The sequence below is a fragment of the Pteropus alecto genome, unplaced genomic scaffold, assembly GCF_000325575.1.
Source record: "Pteropus alecto unplaced genomic scaffold, ASM32557v1 scaffold270, whole genome shotgun sequence".
Lineage (NCBI taxonomy): Eukaryota > Metazoa > Chordata > Mammalia > Chiroptera > Pteropodidae > Pteropus > Pteropus alecto.
This window is the reverse complement of record NW_006430735.1, coordinates 303,302-321,579: the sequence shown is the minus strand read 5'-3', so window position 1 is coordinate 321,579 and position 18,278 is coordinate 303,302. Positions and strand designations below refer to the sequence as shown.

General features: G+C 34.1%; 1 protein-coding gene across 2 annotated transcripts in view; it reads right to left on the bottom strand.

The window, feature by feature from the left end:
* ALCAM (activated leukocyte cell adhesion molecule) overlaps positions 1–18,278 on the bottom strand; it is a 180,783-nt gene that overhangs the window by 31,147 nt on the left and 131,358 nt on the right. For both annotated transcript variants that reach the window (XM_015595311.2, XM_025050925.1), the window contains exons 3-8: positions 16,223–16,442; positions 9,629–9,693; positions 8,293–8,380; positions 7,652–7,834; positions 2,275–2,402; positions 705–837 (exon numbers count right to left, since the gene is read on the bottom strand). In XM_015595311.2, the coding sequence (XP_015450797.1) occupies positions 705–837; positions 2,275–2,402; positions 7,652–7,834; positions 8,293–8,380; positions 9,629–9,693; positions 16,223–16,442 (817 nt within the window). The remainder of the gene's footprint in view (positions 1–704; positions 838–2,274; positions 2,403–7,651; positions 7,835–8,292; positions 8,381–9,628; positions 9,694–16,222; positions 16,443–18,278) is intronic.

Genomic DNA, 18,278 nt, shown 5'->3' with positions numbered 1-18,278 from the left:
TTCCACAATGCATCAGGTACATCATTAAGACTATCAGGAATTACAAAATGAAGAATGTGACAAATGTCTGTTTTTTATGTATATCTTTCTCTATCACATTGGAGTAAATATGACTTTGGAGTAGCTGGAGATCAAAAGCAATTTAAAGTTAAAAAAAAAGGTATTACAGGGTGATTTTGAAGAAGTTCTGTTTCCTCAAATTTTCTATCATTCTCTATTGAAGCCAGTAAATGGCTTTCTGTGGTCTCTACCTTCTCTCCCAAAAGTTGAGTCTACAGTAACTTTGAGTTGCTTGAGTTTGGGTGTTAATATTATTCTGTAATTGAAAAAACAAAAAAGATACTTAATCTACACTTTTATGGGCCAAATGCAAACCATGTGAACCTTAAAAATACATATTTTCTTAAAAGATAAAATGAATAACTTCTTTAAGATCCATGTGTATATTTTTGTAGATGCCACAAATTGAAGACATTTAGAAAAAAGATGGAGGTTTCCCACTGCCAAAAAGTTCCCACTGCAAGATTTCAATATTGCAGTGCAAATGTGGACCAAAGTTGAGCTTGTTTTTATGCACTTCAGTAAGTCGACAGATACCATATTATTCAAGAAAGACATAGCTGCAGTTTATTGGGAAAGATAGCTAAGTTAGACTATTAGAGCTCTTTTAAGTGAAATTTTTAATGAAGAATAAGGTGACTTACAGTGAACTGTGATGGTTGTTGACGCAATCATACTTTTTTTGTCTATCAGGGAGCATTTATAGTCTCCTGTTGCATTGCGCCTCACATCTGTCAGTGTATAAGTATTTGAGCTTCTTATTCCTTCGGGCTGTCCCTTTGATAAAGGCAAAATATCAGATGATTACACTTGGTAGCTACAATAAGAACAGTTGCATTTCTTGATGAAAATGGCATTTTCTCAAACTAAAAAAAGGAATGTGTTTCTTTGATTGGAGAAATGAGTGCAATTTGTATTACCTGATTTCTGAAAATATAATTTAAATTGAGGAGATAATTTACATTGTATTGATGACCTCTATTTTATTGACAGCATGAATTATATATATATGTATATATATATATATAATTTCAGTATTTTCTTTTTATATTCATGCTTTGCCTAATTTGACAGAATGATTCAAGGCAACTTTTAAAAAATGCCATATATCCAAATAAAAAGGAGGAAGGAAGGAAGGAAAAAAGAAAGAAGAAAGAAAAGAAGGAGGCAAAAGAGAGAGAGGGGAAAAGAAATAATGAAAAAGAGAAAAATAGTTATGAACTAAAAATACAAAAATATAGACGGACTAGAAATATATGTTAACAAAAAAAGATAATCACAGATATGGTTTATAAAACTAAGACACAAATTTGGCTCTGTCATCTCTGATAACCAAGGAAGAAACATAACTAGTTTCAAAATTTCACTTGCACATGAGACAATCTGTCAATTTATTAGGAGAAACAAAGTTGTCTGTCTACATTTATAATCTTACGGTCTAAAAGAAATTACTTGTATTACTCAGTAATATAGTGGATGACATATGTAAACATATTCCTGCAGTAAAAAATGCATATAGAGTTATACATAGCTTCTCTCAATGGAAGGTTATGTCAAACAGAAACCCAGAAGAATTGTGGGAGAGCAAACGAATGTCCTCAGATGAGATCTCTGCTAGTCTGGCTCCATACCACTATGGAACCTAGAACCCACCCAAAGGAATTTTCCAAATTATCCTCTATACATATCATTTCTTTCAGTTATGATACTGATAAGAGTTGAAGAACTGGTGCTTCAAGACTATATACAATGGCAAGATATAGCCCACAGCTTTAGTCTATCAAGCAGAATATAATGTACCACAGAACTGTACCTACATCAGAGGTTCACAGGCGTATTGAGGTAGGTATGACAGGGAGATTCAGACCATTTGCTGCCATCACTTTTCCTTTTACAGATATCTGCTTCTGAAGAGCTGATTTTTATAGTTTATTTAGACAATGAAATAATGAGTTTTTGTAATTATGGTTTCCTGTGATCAACTTTTTCCTTATTTTGTCCCTGAAATCTCTTAACATTGAGAAAAAAGGCAAGAACATTGGCACATGCTAGAAAAGCTTTCAATGGACGTCCTACAGGTGTCCCTTGACCCCAAGAATAATATCCGTTTGTCATTTAAGCTGCCCAAGTACATACAATCCTTGATGTCAGGCAGCTGCCAAGCAAGACAAAATGACAATAGTTTAGCTCAAGTAATAATCTTTAAGTACTTACTGGTAAGTAAAACAAAAACTCCTCGGGAGGAGGGTTACCATTTCCCAAACATTTAAGAGTAATATTGTCCCCTTCTTTGATGGCATTTTTTGGTGGCAGCACTTGAATTGTCACCTGCTCTGTAGGATCTGAAAGAGTCATAGATATGAGTTAACTATTTTCGTCAAGTCCCAAATTACTCTGTACATACAATGCAAATGACTAAATTATACACAATTTTCTCAAGAAACTGGTAATGGTAATTACTTAAATATATCTTTTTATAAAAGGATTGAAGTTAATAGCTACTTTCTATACCAAGTACTAATCTTGGTTGGAGCAAAATACAAAGAGACTCTGTTACATAAAAATCAATTTCTACTTAGCAAAATGTCTTTAACTAAAGTAGGAATGACCATGATTATTTTATGGGTAAAAAACTAGTAGGAACAATCTCACTATATGATTTCATTGAAATGACATTTAACTATATTATATAAATCTCTACAGTTTGGAGAGACTGGATCAGCTAGCAAAGTAGCTAATGCTATTAGGCACCCCTGCACTCTATTACATAATACCTTATATTAAATAAAAAGCGACATGAGCTGAATAACACCAGCAAGATTTTTGGCATGCAGGAGAGTAGATCTGCTTTCAAAAAAGATGAATCCTGTGAGCCAAGGGAGACCCTTAACACAATCAACAGGACTGTAAATGTATTGTAATTCTGTTTCGTTCATTGGAACCAAGATGTAACTTTTATTCCATTTTGGTCATTTTTATGGAGAAAATAGGGCCAAGGGGTATTCTTTAGTAGAGGCTACTGCTCAACAGTAGAATGCTAAATAAATTAAAGACAGGATACGGTAGATTATATCTAGCTAACAGGAAAAAAAAGGAGATGGTGTTGGTAGTTATAAATCACCTGCTTTCTAACTTATCCACTTGTTATATAGCTGGATAATATAACAAAAAATGAATTTCAAAATCACATGATACAAAGGTTTATTTTAGAGGACCTTTACACAAGGCTTAGTAAGTACTGAGACATGTGTCTATATTTCCGAACTGGTAGTACTAAGTCTATGAAGGCTTATTTTGCTATTAGCTATAAAGTGAGATGAATAAGTGGTAGATTTGGAGACCTTTTTCTATCTCTTGCTGCCATTTATTTACATTTCTAAGATTAAAGTGCAGAAAGGAGCTTAGAAGAGTAGTTATAGATTGCTTTTTGCCTTTCCTTAATGCTTGGGCATCTCTGACTATTTGACTAGAATGTTCTGATGATAAACAGTGATTGGTTTAAAATATTTCTTATTAGTTTTTCTTAATATGCTTGTAGTAGTTCCCTGACCAGCAGTTCCCAGTAAAGTTGGAAAGTAAATAAGTTTGTTTTTGATCACCCACTGACCTTCCATCCTAGGCCTTTCTCACACTTGCATGTGGCCCTCCTCTGACGAGTTTTGGCCTGTCACACATTACCGTGTCACATCTCTCCAATCAAAGATGACAGCAGAATAGCTAGAAATCACAATATGTCTGACTTCTTGCTCTATTTCAAAACTTCCTTTCTCTCTGTTCCCTCCTCAATAGGCTCTGCTCTGTATTACAGAGTTGGAGAAGTAAACTGAGATCAGCAGGTTAATGTAACACATTTGATTTTTCACAGTAACTTTCTAGATGTCCACTACCATGTCTCAAACAAAATTAATGATATCTTACTCATCTTTATCTCCTGACTTTGAATTTTACTCTATTAGTAAAACATCATTCTGCCAGTTACTCTTGCTTTCTCTTTCGTCCTCTCTTATCCACTCAGTCGCCCAGTCTTAATAATTAATACTTAATATTTGCATCTGATTCTCCCCTTCTATTTCCATAAACACTTCCTTAGTCCAGGCTCTAATTAACCTACACCTGAAACAGTGCCACCAAATTTCATTCAGGCCCTCACCTTGAACTTTTGTCTTTTTTACTTCATATATATATTTTGATATATATATATGAAGTAAAAAGTATATATATATATCATATATATACTTAAAAACTGTTTTTAAGTAGCGCTTTGACTATTATTACAATGATAAAACCCTATATGTATTCTCAATCTTTACATAAAGATTTAAATAAATATTTCTTAACCTGGCATCTACAATTGGCTTGAATCTAGATCTAGTGAGAATTTTCCACCTCACTGCTCTATATATACCCCTACATAATAAAAGAGTCTACTCAAATTTTCTTCCTCCCATCTTTCCAATTATTCTTCTGTCCCATCATTTATTCATTTGCTAACTAATAGTTATTTTTTGCAGGTACTATGTATAAAGTTATAAAGTTAAAAATAACATAGTCCCTGCTTTCAATGAATTTTCAATCTATTTATGAGAGCAAACTTAACACTTAAGACTATAACAAGGTAAATACTGAATATGATTTAAGCATAGGTACCACTGGTAGCTTAGAGATGCATGAGATTGGGAAGCTTCCAGTAGGAATTGACCGTGGAGCTGGGATATGAAGACTAAGTAGGTGTTTACTAAATGATAAAGGTGAGGTAGTAACAGCATATAGCTGGGCATGTGAGCGGTATTTTACAGGAGGAAACTGGAAAACAGAACAGGCTATGGTAGGTGCAGTGAAGTGATGAAGGTTCAGACATAATACAGGATCACATCTATAGGGAAATCAGGGCATATTAAAATCTATTGGGAGTGTGAAGATTAATCTCAGAGATCTTAGGTGTCATTGAAGAATTTTAATCATAGCAGTGACATGGTCACATTTGTGTTTAAGAAAGACATTTCTGGTAGCAGTTTGGAATTAATAGACAGGAGGAATACTTTTTAGAAAATTGTCACAGACAGGCAGGCCATGAAGAACGGTGGCATAATCTTAGGCAGCATCGAGGCAGAAATCAGATAAACAAAAAGATTAAAAAGCTAGATTCCATAAAAATTCATTACTGACAGAATAGGTAAGAAATGAGTGGACTAGTGCATCTTTCTCAGGCTTAATTAAGAAGAATTTATCAAATTTATTTTTTAATTAAATTTATTGGGCTGACATTGGTTAATAAAATTATGTTTCAAGTGTACAATTCTATAATACATCATTTGTATATTGCATTGTGTGTTCACCATCCAAAGTCAAATCTCCTGTTACCATTTATCTGACCCCCTTTACATTTTTCCACCTTCATCCCTCTCTCCTTTTCCTCAGTTTAGACAACCACTAAACTGTTGTCTGTGTCTATGGGTTTTTGCTTGTTTGTCTTGTTCATCTGTTGCTTTCGGTTTTTTATCCCACACTTGAATGGAATCAGATGGTTCTCAGCTTTTTCTGTGACGTATTTCACTTAGCACGATAGCAAATTTCTTTTTCTTGAATGTACTCTTTGTCCTTTCCACTTCACGCTAGAGTAGTGGTTCTCCAAGTGTAGACCTCAGATCAGCAGCATTAGCATCACCAGGGAATTTGTTATAAATGCAAAGTGTTGGGCCCCTCTCTGCACATTCTAGATGAGAAACTAGAGTAGGGTCCAGCAATCTGAAGTGATGTAACAAGTCCTTCAGGTGATTCTGATGTACACTAAAGTTTGACAATTACTGTCCTTGGGCACCTGATCTTTTAGGGCTGTTTACCGAGTTCCTGTGACACTTACCACTTGCAACTTTGCATTGACAATTTCTTTCTGATGTAGGTGTCTTATTTCTCTGTTGGAGCAGCAAATTCTCTAAATGTCAGGACTATGTCTTAAACGCTTTTTTGTCTTTACTATGAAGCCCAGCACTGAATACATCATGCCTTCTCAAAAGCTGTGCCATATGCACTCCATATAGGCAGTGAGAGTAAAATCATTTCCTTCAATAAGACCAAAAACTTTTCTGCTCACCCAACCCCCATGCCCGACATACATCTACATTCTTGTTCTTTCTTCAGTCAATTTTCCATTCTTTGTTACTCATCTTGATGTTCTTTCCTATCTTGTACTCCTGCACTTACACACCAAGATAGTATATGTCCAATTGAATATTTTTGAACAGACAGAATTCTTCCTTTATTTACAGAAATAATAGTTTGATTTTAGATAACTGTACATGATGAAATCCAAGCAATCCTCACTTTTAAACCAAGCTGAAATGTATTTACAAAGTAAAAGGTTAAATGACCCTTCATTATTAGGGCAGGGAGAATTTCAGTTTTGTTCTTTAATAAGGTTCCATACTTTATGGAACCAAAATAAAAAAAAAACAGATGAGATAAAACCCTCTGAAGGCTCTACTGGAATTTATGCTCTTTTTCCAGGATAGATGTATAAGTGCTAGGTTATTCTACAACATATGTCAGTATTACAAAAATTTTTTGTTCATTTTTTAAATAATAAAATTCTTTCTTGCATTTTTCACAAAAAAAGATATCTATCTCAATGCTTATGTAGTAATAATGATCATTTACTAATAATGACAATAGTATTTAATAATGAACTTTTAATGTGTAATACAGTGTACTATTTTAAATTTGTGATTTCACTTAATCTCCATAATGACACTATGCGTTATTATATTTTTCCCATTTTGAGATTAGAAAACTGACACCTAAAAGTATTTATGCTACTTTTCTAGAAACACACAGTAATTTACAGGGCTAAGACTGGATTGATAGCATGTTTGCTCTTAATCATTAGATTATATTGGCATCTGTTTTACTGAAAAGAGCACAGCATTGGAGAAAAAGTTCTAATCTAGTCTCTACAGCTAATTTAGGGCAAGTTTCAGGACCTCACTTTACTGCTAAGTAAAATAATGGAGTCGGATTGGAAAATCAAGAAGATTCCTTTGTAGTCTACTATTTTATGTTTCAAATCTATGAAGTAAAGTTAACAAAACATTTTGGAATACAACATCCTATTTAACTTGTGCAATTGATCTCATTAATAAAATAAATCTCTCCATTAGAATGGAAGTTCCTTATCTAGAAGACATAAGCCTCTACTCATCTGTCATTCATTCAGAAAACCATCAGATAGCATTCTGAACACCTGTAAAATTCATGACTGTATGCTGGGCCTGAGGACTACTGGAAGGGATAAGATCTTGTCTTTAAGGAACTTAGTGTCTAGCAGAATACAGAAAAAAATGCTCATAAATAACAAAGCAGAGAGTGAAAGATATCACACGAGACATGCAAACCTTTATTTTACAAGTCTTTTAATGAGGAAGAGATTATTTTAGTGCTATGATTATTTTAGTGCTATTTTAGTGGAATGAGGGTGGGGTGGGAGTTTGGAAGTAGTATCCAAAGAGCATTTGGATAGGGATTTAAAAGATTGGTAAGCATTTGAATATTCTTTATGATGCATTAAAATCGCACAATTATATGTTGAATTACTTACAGTAAATATCAAAGACTGCTTGTTCAGAATGAACTGTTTTCTGTCCAGACGGTCCATAATATGACACAGAGCAGGTGAATGGCATTTTTATGTCAGCCTTGGTTGTTTTGTACTCCAGAGATGAAGTCATGGTATAGAGCTGAGTTACTGGGTCCATTTTCTTTGTAAAAATTATGACCACCTCTGAAGAAAATAAAGAACACTATTGATAGAATCTTTCATTAGAAAAATCACAATTCTTAATTAAATGTCACAACACCTTTGACAAGTGGTTTTGTCCTTCTCACTGTATTTAATAGGAGGGGAAATTGACATTTAATGAGGCAAGATGTCTTTTCAAAATCATGAATCAGTGACAAAGACAGAAATAGAATCATCAAATCTTATTTCCCACTCACTTAATTAGCTTCTAGAACATGCCATAGACAGAAATAATTTTCCCCATTCTTGATTCTTCTGCACAAGGGTTAAAATAGTGTTTTAAAATAATCACTTAATGATTTAATAGCTACTTAAAGTAACAAAGCATAGAGTCATAGATCAAAAGAGGGCAACATATTTAGAAGCAGGATAGTCTAAGGAATCCCTAGACAAGAAAAAGTCAAAACAGGTCATCTGAATTTATTACCCACTTTACCCACCTCCTTCAAGGGATTGCAGCACCTTTCCACCCCTGTACCATGTGATGTTGCCAGGGGGATAACTGTCTTTCGAAACACAGTCACCCAACTGCAAAACAAATAGGAAATGTTACTTCTTCGGTTTCATCAGGGGTTGTCAATTTGGAAGCCCAGAATGCTGGGGGGCCGGGGTGGGGGCAGTTAGAATTACTCCAAAGAGTTCCTGACCCATTCATTTTCCAAGCACTGACTAAGGACTGAATAAATGCTCATTTGTATATAAAAAAATGTCTTATACATTTTAAAATACATAATAGATGCTGCAAATATTAATAAAACCACATTTATTTAAAAGCATTATCAAATTCATTTTGACATTATTCATTTTTAACATTAACTAGATAACATAATTATATTAACATTGGCTATTACCATGGTTCACAGATCTATGTGTGCAAGAATCATTAACAGTGTTAAAGTATGGCTCTGCCTCTCTAGTTTCATACTACATATATTTCAGATGACGGTACATATACTTATCATGATCTCTAATCCCCACCACTTTTCTTCAAATGTGTTTTAACTTTAATATTTAGTGTTTATCAAATAATATTATGTAGTAAAATTTGATCTCATTCAAAAAATCCCAGACTTGCAAATCCCTCCCCCACCCCCCCAAAAAAGGAAAATGGAGGTATCTTGGCTAGTGAAAATGTGATTATTAGCCTACTGCTGTGCCCAAATATGGAATTCCAGTTTTGTCCTTCCTACAATGCCGCCTCCTTGCAAACCTCTGCTAATATGATCTTTCAAATCTGATCTTCTCACAGCATTACTTCAAGTTTTCAATAGCAGAATTTGTCAAAAGAATAAAGTCCAAATTCCCCACATAACATTTAAGGCTTGTCACAATCCAGCCTCTTTTTACCTCTCCAGATTTATATCTCGCTGCACTCTCTTGCTCATTGTCTTAGAACCCGAAGTTCCAGCAATGCCAATAACTTAATGTTACCCCAAAATGTTATTCTCTTTCACATCATATTACTTCAAATTATTGGGAAGCTTTTTCTACCTTTGATCTGGAGAAAAGCTACTCATCTTTCATAATTCCATTAAACGTTCAGCTCATTAAAACAAGAAAGAATTATGCATTTTTGTTATTCTCTCTTCTACCTTCAGAAATGGCATCACCTTCCTCCGCGTCCCCACTCTGCCAGTCAGTCTTTCTGACTGGCACCTGCAACACTGCCAGCTATACGAAGAAAAGTCTACCTTATTTGTCCCAGCACTGGAGGCCAGGAGAAGGCATTTTAATACTAAGCTAGATAAAAAAAATTAATAAAAAAAAAGTTCTTACCTTTTTTAGTTGCTCTGTTTCAAGAAATGGTGCTTTGCTTACAATTTCCGGTTTAGATGGTTGCTCTAAGGTAGAGAAAGGTTTTAAGCATGGATGGAAGACTAAAAGGATGTTGTGATTTCACTTATAGAACAATAATTCATTTACTCAAAGTAGGAAAATCAAGCAATAAAATATAGAATGGATTTCCAATATAATATGTAATTAAGAAATCTAGTTAGTCTACCTTCTTTGAATATTTGCTTTATTATCTTAAATACTATTTTAAATGCTTATAACTCCTTTGAATAAAATATCAATAATGTTTGGATGTTTTATAAACAATGAATATGGATTTGATACTGAAACAGAGGTTAATGTACTAACTGAGATGTATTATCTCCAACTGATTACCATATCCACTTATCAATTGCTTCCAACTCCTTAGGTAAAGACTTCTATCCACATGAATTAGAATCACAAGGGTATTGTTTAAAATGCGGATTCCTGAGCCCTACATGAATAAGAATCTCTGGAGGGAAAATCTGATAAATCTACATTTTAAACAAGTTCCATAGGGGATTCTTGGGCACAATATAGTCTAAGAATCATTGTTCTAAAATCATGAGAAATACAAAGTTAGTCTAGGGATGCAGAAGCCTAAGTTTCCTACGTAACTCATTTCTTACCTTTAAGTGAAGTCACATTACGAAACTATAAATGTGGGGAAATCTTTCAAATTTGGAATCTGAGATAATGAACAGAAGTATTTTAAATATAGGAAATTCTGTAAGCATAAATTCTAATAGAGGCTTCAGAGTTGAAAAATTTAGCAACAATGTATTATTTAAACTTATTTAAAATTATTTTATTCTTAGCTGCTAGTTTTCTATCATTTATGAATTTTTTTTTAACTTTTTAATTAGCTCTAACAATTAGTCTACACAAAATGGGTATTGCCTCATTGGCATCGATTTTTGTGTCGCATGGAGCAGAATTATTTTACTCTCATATAAACAGGCAATTAAAAACGATGGGTGGCGAACACAAATGCAATATATATACGTCTTACTATTGAATTGTACACCTGAAACTTACTGGATATCATTAACTAATGTCATCATAATAAAAAAAAAATAAAATACAAATATAAAAATATAAAAAAAGAAAGATAAAAACAACCAGCCATTCTTTCTTTCATAGTCTTATTGTTTACCATCTCCAATACTTATAATTTTGATTACCAAACTAAACTAAATCGGCTTTTGCATAATTATTACTCAATTTGAAATTCAGTTATCAGAAATATTATCTACCTAGACCATTTCGGAAAACAAAGATGGAGACCAAAAGTCTTTAAAGTAGCAATATGAATTATCACCAAGATTATATGCAAAAAAATGTAACCTTCTTCAGGTTAATAATGAGAGTTAATTTCCCCTTTGCAATTATGTTTATATATTACAAATTAGAATAATAAATAATAATAACACATCTGTCTATGTGTGGAACTCATGTGCTTTAATTATAGGAGAGCCTATTTACTATTAATTCTAGAAATATAATTCTCCTAATACAATTTTCATGAGAGTGATTATCTATTTTTTAACTACATAGATTAGAAACAAAACACAAAAAAAGATAGAAAAATTCAAAAAGGAAATATGGAAGACTAGAAAGGTGTTACAGGGGCGATTACATTAGCACAAATAAGAACTGACATCTAATCACCTGACTGTTAGGAATGTGAACAAAAGACATAAAAAACTGACAAAAAGTCCTCGAAATAAACAGCAGTTTCTGGGAAACATATGGTGGGGGGATTAAAGCCTTCCATATACCAGTCAGCCTTGATGTTATCACTATTTTAATGTAATGTCATCATTATTCATAATCACAACTCTGAGTGGAGTTATTGCTAAAACCTTAAATTCTGTTCAGAATTTATGTTTTAAGGTGAATGTCTAATACATTTGAGAGAGGGCTGCAAACAATATATATAAACATAATGAAAATTCTTGGGGCTTAGGTAGGTAAGCCAAACTCCTCTGAGAACTAAAATCAGTTATTTAGTAAGTCCTCTCTGAAAGCTGGAGAGAGGTAAGATATTAAATTAATATATGTGGTCAATCAAAATTAACAAGAAAAAAAGTACAAATTTTTTTCATGTCTTCTTCAGTAGTATTTATGCCTGGAATACATGGAGAGATTTGAAAAATCCTCTGGAAAAAAATGGAGGCTCTTAATATAAAATGTAGGTGGGTAATTTAGCTAAGTCACAGTACTTTCTAGTTCACCAAAATCATATACCTGAACAGTTGGGCACATACTTCCTTTTATGTAGAATATATTTCTTTCCTTTGCTTATAAACCTCATGATGTTTTACCAATGTATATGTGATCATAAATACTTGGTGTGTTACAATTGTTGATCCTTTACATATAGCCAGATATACTTTGCTCCCATGAATATATTCTAAAATTTATTCTTATTTCAATAAAATGAAACTGTAGCAAAACCAGGTAAACCTGATAAAAGGATGCTTAAAGTTTAGTCCTCTTTACACTGTAAGTCATCTTTTCTATTTGGAAGAGAGAGTCACAGTGAGTATTGTGGAAGAGAGAGTCGCAGTGGGTATTGTGCATTTCTTTGAGTTATTTTCTCCTTAAACTTTTGTTTCAAACCCTCTATATTAACTATATATCCTGCATGTAATTTTCTTTTATATTAGCTTGTAACAATCGATGAGTATTAGTTGGAGGACCATAAAAGAGGACATGTACTATTTTAGTAAAATTGCATATTGATTCCCAAGTGTTTTAAAAAAATCTTTACATGAATTATGTTTTAATATGATTCATGGATTCATAACCAAGTTTAGAATAGAAAGGAAAAGTCATGCCCGAATTTATTTGCATTATTAAAATAATTTTGTCAAAGGTCTCCTAGCCAGGTGAGGATGGAATGATGAATGCAAAATTGATCTATATCACCACAAGGTACTGTGTGATTATCAAAAACCACACATGGGATGGCTCAATTTAATATGGGAGGAGAGCAGAAAAGGCAGGTGCACTGTTACATTGAGTCAAGAGTGTTTCTCTCAGTACTTAGTCAGCAATCACCCTTCATAAATCTCGATGTACTTTAAGTAAACAATTGTGAGCATGGAATCAGTTTATTTTTCTCATGAGATAGAAAAGGTATTTATATAAGGTAAATATATAATATTTAAAGGATCAAAATGAAATATATAGTGTAGGTTTCATTTGTTAAATAGGTCATTTCCTGCTTCCTCCATTGCCCCCTCTCCCCCCAAAATACTTGCAGGTTGATTAACTTTCATGGGGAGATTGAGAGGAGGAATGCTTAATTTTGATAAAGCACTGATAACAATATCCAAATGAAAGCTCTAAAATAATTGCATGAAACAAACCAGCACTGCTCATCACTAAGGGAAGAACTGGGCTAGGTATACACGAAACTCGATATCTTGGGAACAGTCTTCCTGTTAACACCTCAGACACCAGAGTACAAGACAGTGGACAGATTAGCCTGGTTGGTAGTTTTTAAATGCTTTTGTAGAGCTGGAGCTCTTCTGCTTTGCCCTTCTACCCCCACACCCTTTTGCTTTTACCTGAACAAATCATCATCAAAAAACTTTGAAATTTGAGTAGGTAGAATTCTATCTAGTCCCACAGAAATGCGTCCTCACCTCCTTAGCTCTCTTCATTAGCTCCTCAAGTGGAATCAAAGAACACAGTGGGAAAACTGCCATCTAATTAAAAAAATCCATTTTACTGATGAGGAGGGACTTGTAGCCCCATACTGGTGAAGTGACTTGCCTAAAGACAGATATTAGCAGCCAATCTAACAAAGCTAGGTCTCCTGATAGCTAGTGGAGTGATTTGTCCATCACACCACTGACAACCGTGTGGCAATCTGCACACCCATTTGACTTCTAAGACTTTTGCACAATGACTGGAATGAATCTTTGGGCACTTGTAAAGATCTACCCTTGATTTTGAATGGTTTTATTAACTTTGTACATTTAATGCAAATACAGTTTGATTCTGATGCTATTCAACTACAAAAAAAAACCATGGTAATAGTGGTGACAAAACATGTGATTTATTTGGATCTGGGCTGCTATATGGGCATGATTTCTTGTATCTGAGGTATAGGTTAAAACTAAACAAATAACCCTACATCAGAGGTAACAAAGTCATCAGTCATGGCTTCTAGTTTGAATAAAGACAATTTGACTTTGCCCATGAGGGTCACACTCTGCAGCAAGCTGATCTGGGATTAGATCACGTTAACCATACTCAGTTCTGTGGTACCACAGTGCATGTTGCTAGGTGATTAGACAGGAGGAAACAGAGGACTGATTGATGAGCCTAGTAACTCTTAAGTGACTGCAATATATACATGCAAAGAATGAAAGCCTCCCTGTCACAGCTGCTGTTTGCTTCATAAAAAGTGACCCAAAGTAAATTCATTATTTCTTAAAAAAAAAAAAAAAAGAAGCCCCGATATGCTCTTGTAAACACTCTCTTCATCATGAGCTGTGCTGTTCATTTGATTAGACTTGGAGTGTCCCACAGTTTCTAGTATAAAACGCCATTTTCAAGAGTGTGTAACTTGTCTATTTAAATTCTCCCTGGCCAAGAGCCTGGAATGCAAATGCTGTTTCTGAGAATCACTTTGTTTTTAACAACATTCAAAAGAGAAGGGGGTTGGGAGTGCTACGGTATGTGGGTGTCAGGTTGTTTTCGCAATCATAGAAATCCTCTGTATTCCAAAATATCTTACAAAGTTTATCTGATTAAACCAATTGCATTTTTTCAAATGTCTGTATGGCACTTTTTAGAAAGTATATTCTGAAAATTGCCAAAAATGGAACGACCTGGATTTTCTCAACTTTCTTGTACATTATCTTGGTATTTGTTAATTTTAACACAGTAAAAAAGAAACCCGACAATGACAAATCAATACATATAACCCTTAAGGTGCTGTGAGTTAATCTCTGTACCTAGTGTGGTACATTCTTCTTATGTGTTCATATTTATGACCTTATGCCTAATTAAAAAAAATTCGTTGCTATCTTTAGAAAAAGTATCCTTAGCAGTGCACAATCCATCTTTCTAATACCATTGAAGTGAGATAAAGGAAAAGAAAGAAAGAAAAAAAAATACATGGGACATTGACAAATACAAGATGAAGATTATCTGGGGTGTTTAATAGAAGGGAGTATGACTGACAAACCCCTGGTAGTTGGTCTGATTCCTAAAATTAATTGAGAAGGGTGGATGGTTTCTGGAAGGTGCCTCCTCAGTTGAAAGGCAATCAACTGAAACATGTAATATACTTTTACAAGGTTCTTCTAGAGAACAAAATTTTCCTTTGATAGTATAAGCACTCTTTGAATCCATGTCATGAGCCCATAGGAGCTTCGAAGTCCATATAAATACTTAAGGGACAGTCCTACTTAGTTGCATAGGCTAGTACAAGAGAAACAGAAAAAAAACAACTGTTACTTGCTGTAGTAGCAAGGACTTCTAAGTTTCTTTCTTTCTACTATTTTTAATAATTTTTAGGTGTTGTCATCAGAAAGCAGAGGGAAAAAAATTGAAAAGTGAGACCCTCTCTAATTAAAAAAGACTAGCATTCTGAAACTGTTGAGGATATTTTTCTCCCTATAATTTCTAAAATATTATGATATAACAAAGGTGGGACCTTTTATTTGAATATTGAAAGATAAAATGCTTTAATTAGAACTTCTTGAGCCTTTCATTTGCCTAGCTGTTTGCACAGTAATATTAACTATATATTACCACTAGACAAAGCAATTTTGCCATAATGATTACAGTAATTACTCCAAGCTTCTTCTACACTTTTCTCATCTTCTAACCCTACTCTACTTGTTCCTCTTGTATTCCACATACACATTCAGGATGTGGTGAACTTTTTTATTTTAGGGCAATTTTATAAGCCAAGTAAACACTTTAAAGAACTAAATCAACAAGCATTGAGGTCAGGACATGTATGTGTATTTTAACTCAAAAGGCATTTATGTAAAAACTTATTATCAAAATAAAATATAATCTGGGCATATACAATTATGCCAAAAGCTTAGATTTCTAAATCACAAGATAGTTTGGATTTTCCTGTATTTTACTGATTTTAGATATAAAAATATCAATTTTATATGGTCCTGCCTAACATATGTATATGTGCATGACGTGCATAATTATGTGCATATATCGCGTATCTATGTATATATTGCAGAACATTTATTTATACATGTCAGTAAAAGTTAAAGATAACGTGCCAGTTTTCGCTTAGTAGTACTTCACATCACAGGAAATTTTACCCGGCAAAACAACACAGAATATTCTTTTAGTTCCTCACTCAAAAGTCCTATTTGAATTTCAGGGTTTTTTTGTTTTCCTCACTGACAGCATGCATGAGCAGAATGAAGATCGCTAGGAATCCTCTTATACAGATGCCTGCTGTGGAGACACTACAGAGAGTTCAATTTTTTTTCCTAAAGAACGTTTTCTAGCACCAGCCATCAATCCCACTTAGCAGTTATACTGCAGACTACTTACTGAACACCTTGACTATCGTAGGCGCCTCAAACACGTTGTCCTCAGTTACTAGCATGCACACAAATCTCTTTTTATCACTGATCCTTGCATTACTGATAGACAAAGTGTAGTTTTCTGAGAGGCTCAATCTGTCTTTGTATTCTGGTACATCGTCGTAATGCACACTTTTCTTTGTAGAGGATCTGAAGGCAATAAATACTGGGGAGCCATCGGCCTTTTCCTAAAAATTAAAATGATAATACATTTTAAAAATAAGCATATTCAGATGTTTCAGGATAATATACAGAATAACAACATTTCCTTGGCCATAGTCTTCCACCAATATTTACAGTTGTATACAAGAAGAATAATTTTGGATATAAGTCTTATATAAAATCTTTGGTTACAGAAAGCTGTAAGTTCTTTTACGGGTATCAGCTTAAATATGTGAAAAGGAAAGAACAAAGCTCTAGGAATCTGAGCTTTTCTTGCATCTGGAGGACAGAATTAGTGATTGTTTAGAAACTGATAGGGGCTAGGCTTATGTCTAATACAAAAGAAAAAATAGATGAAAACAGACAAATGTATAAAATGATATAAAGCAAAAACACACTTGAGTAGCATATACTCATTTGGCAATCCTGGGCAATTAATTATCTTTTACATATTCATTACTTTAATCCACATTCTTTAAATGTCTATACCTTTCAGTATCAGCCAAAACTGACACCGCTGGCCTTTACACATAACATGAGTCTTCATTGAGGATCAGTATTTGCCCTTGTGAAACAATCATGTCCATTAAGCAATAGAATCAGATTAATCACTGAAATCCACAGTTTTGCTATCTAAATCATAAAACTTAGCTCAAAATAAAATATAATCTGGGTATTCACAATTATGCTAAAGACACTGAGACATATAAATTCATTTCTTCCTCTGCTCCCATAAAAATTCTCTCACCTAATAAGCAATTTAATCTAAAATAGGGGCCAATCTCGCTTCTACTTACAAGACCTTCGAGAAAACAAAATACGGTAAAACATTTTCAAGTGCATGGCAAATTTCAAGTTACATTTTAGAAATTATTAATATTTATTACCATTCTCAATTAAATGTTTATGTCCCTACCAAATCCATATGTAGAACCCTAGCTCCCAGTGTGTTGGTATCTGGAAGTGGAGCCTTTGAGAGGTAATTAAGTTTAGATGAGGTCATGGCAATGGTGCCCTCACAATGGGATTAGTGCTCTTAAAAAGGGTAAGAGACATGAGAGCTCTCTCTCTCTCTTCAGAGAGCACAAAAAAGAGGTCACATGAGCACATAGCAAAATATCAGCTGTCTACAAATCAGGAGGACTCTCATCAAGAGCCCAATCTGCCAGCACCTTGATCTTGGACTTCTCAGCTTCCAAAACTGTGAAAAATAAATATCTGCTGTTTGTTTCCAGTCTACGGTATTTTGCTACTGCAGCCCATGCTAAGATAAGTAGTAAGCTAATCTTGGAGTTCAAAAGTTTTAGTTGGTTGAGTATCTGAGTACATCTATAATATTCACCTTAAATCCTTTAATTTTGTCACAGGTTTTCAATGCAACTCCTTGCCATAAATCATTTCTTATTAAGAGAAATATGTTATACCAGTACCTTAAATTACTGTGTTCATTCACTTATGCAATAAATAATAGTTATTAAATTTTGAGCACTTAACTATATGCCAGGAACTTTCTTTGGGCTTTCCATGCATTAATTGATTAATACTCATAATAACCTTATAAGTTAGAGTTACGATATTAGTGCTATTTACAGATGAGACAGTGGAGACAGTCTAGTTAAATAACTGACTATTGGTTAACTTACTTGTCCAAGGGCCCAGCTAGTGTATCTTAGCAGAGGCAAGACTGGATCTTGGCAGCCTGGCCTCATTGTGACTACCCTATACCACTCTTGATAGCCATCAGATGCACTTCTGTACCAGGCACTGAGGCAGATGCTGGTGAAGAGGTGGCAGTGGCAGGATGGAGGAGGGGTGCACGGGGAGCTAAGATCTCCATTCACTGGGAGATTACTGTGCAGTGA